Source organism: Penaeus monodon, chromosome 29 (genome assembly GCF_015228065.2).
Source record: "Penaeus monodon isolate SGIC_2016 chromosome 29, NSTDA_Pmon_1, whole genome shotgun sequence".
Classification (NCBI taxonomy): Eukaryota; Metazoa; Arthropoda; class Malacostraca; order Decapoda; family Penaeidae; genus Penaeus; species Penaeus monodon.
In genome coordinates, this window is record NC_051414.1 from 22,204,387 (window position 1) to 22,205,893 (window position 1,507).

Consider the following 1,507-nt stretch of genomic DNA (forward strand, 5'->3'; position numbering starts at 1 on the left):
TTAGTCTTAAGGGGATGTGTTTCCACCTTTCTTAAAACCGCTGAATCTGTTTATCCTCCATTGGGAGTGAGATATATAATCTTTGCCGACATCGCGCACCAGAACACGTTGGCCTGAATGAGTCCTCGAGCTCGACGACCCAGGCACTAAACTGGATTACCTGTTCACATTATCTGGCTACTTCGCTGCAGTTATTTTCGGGACAGTGCCTGTGCCCTTGTTGGTTACCTGAACGCCTCCGAGTAATGGCAAACTCAAGGGTATCTGTGCTGAGGGTACGACGATATCATCGTTGAGGGTACAAGCGTCATGGGTATCTGTGCTGAGGGATATTTGGTGCTTAGGCTACGCGTGCCACAGGTACCGGCGATCAGTATATCCACGTCCCTGGCACTCGAGCTGAAGACGAGCGTTTTGGGCATAGTTCTTGGGCTTCCCCGTCGCAACGAGATCAAGGGAGATTGAGATGGCCTACAGCGTTGCCGGCGTCCATGTCGTTGGGCGAGGCGAAGAGGCGGTACCCGAGGTTCTTCATGATAGCCTTGCAGTGGTATTGCGTCCTCACCACGTCGTCGAACTTCATGAGCTTCATCCATCTGCCGACGCGGGTCTTGGGGTCGTGGCGCGTGCTCCAGGGCTCGTCCTCGTCGGAGGTGAGGTGGTCGTCCAGGTACTCCCGCACCCTCTTGTGGAAGGTCAGGCCGGCGAACTCGAGGACCTCACGGCTCTTCCCGTACGGGTCTCGCGCCAGGTCCTCGTAGCGCACTAGCAGCACCTGGTCGGGCCGCTCCTCTTGCAGTAACAGGTAGGTTCTGTAGTCCAGCATGAGATCAGAACACAGGTACCCGGGGTCCTTGCAGGCGAGGGTGTCGCACCAGGTGACGCTACTGGCGCGGGAGCTCATCACCGCCCGCGGGTCGCGCACCAGCCACACCAGCTTGACGGTGGGGTCCCGGAGCAGCGGCGCCAGCAGCTCCAGCCTCGCTCTCACCACCTTCATCACGTGCACGGGGAAGAGCGAGCAAAGGCGCGCCAGGGTGTCTGCGTTGTAGCACTTGGTCCTGGGCATGGCGCTGCACATGGACCACAGGCGGGTGTTGCGCATGAACATGTCGTGGTTCACGTACGCGAATTTGAGGTACTCATCCAGGTTGTGGTAGTCGCACTTGAGGATAGTCTGCAGCAAGCCCTGGACCTCGTCCTGAAAGGAAGGCAAATGGGTAATTCAAAATGCAATAAGAATCACTACAAGTATAATCAGAGAGGAAACTACTTAGGATCTTAATGACACACTCAGTTTTTGTATCACACAACTGAAACCAATCAAAAATTAATTTAGTATTCCCCGTGGCCCGAAAGGAAAGCTGATTTAAAAGATTAGGAAATCTGGTCCTCACATTGCAATTTATTCAAGTCATCTAATGCGACACAAATTACAAAATCTAACTCCACAATTTTCGACATATTAACATCCTTCCATCATGTCCCAAGACTTATTTTCCATCTC

The 1,507-nt window shown here is 53.4% G+C and overlaps 1 protein-coding gene across 5 annotated transcripts in view; it reads right to left on the reverse strand.

Annotated features, from left to right (window-relative positions):
* Positions 1-199: 199 nt before the first annotated feature.
* LOC119592021 (carbohydrate sulfotransferase 1-like) overlaps positions 200-1,507 on the reverse strand; it is a 107,787-nt gene continuing 106,479 nt past the window's right edge. For all 5 annotated transcript variants that reach the window (XM_037940810.1, XM_037940805.1, XM_037940808.1 and 2 more), the window contains one exon: positions 200-1,201. In XM_037940810.1, the coding sequence (XP_037796738.1) occupies positions 452-1,201 (750 nt within the window). In that variant the 3' untranslated portion in view covers positions 200-451. The remainder of the gene's footprint in view (positions 1,202-1,507) is intronic.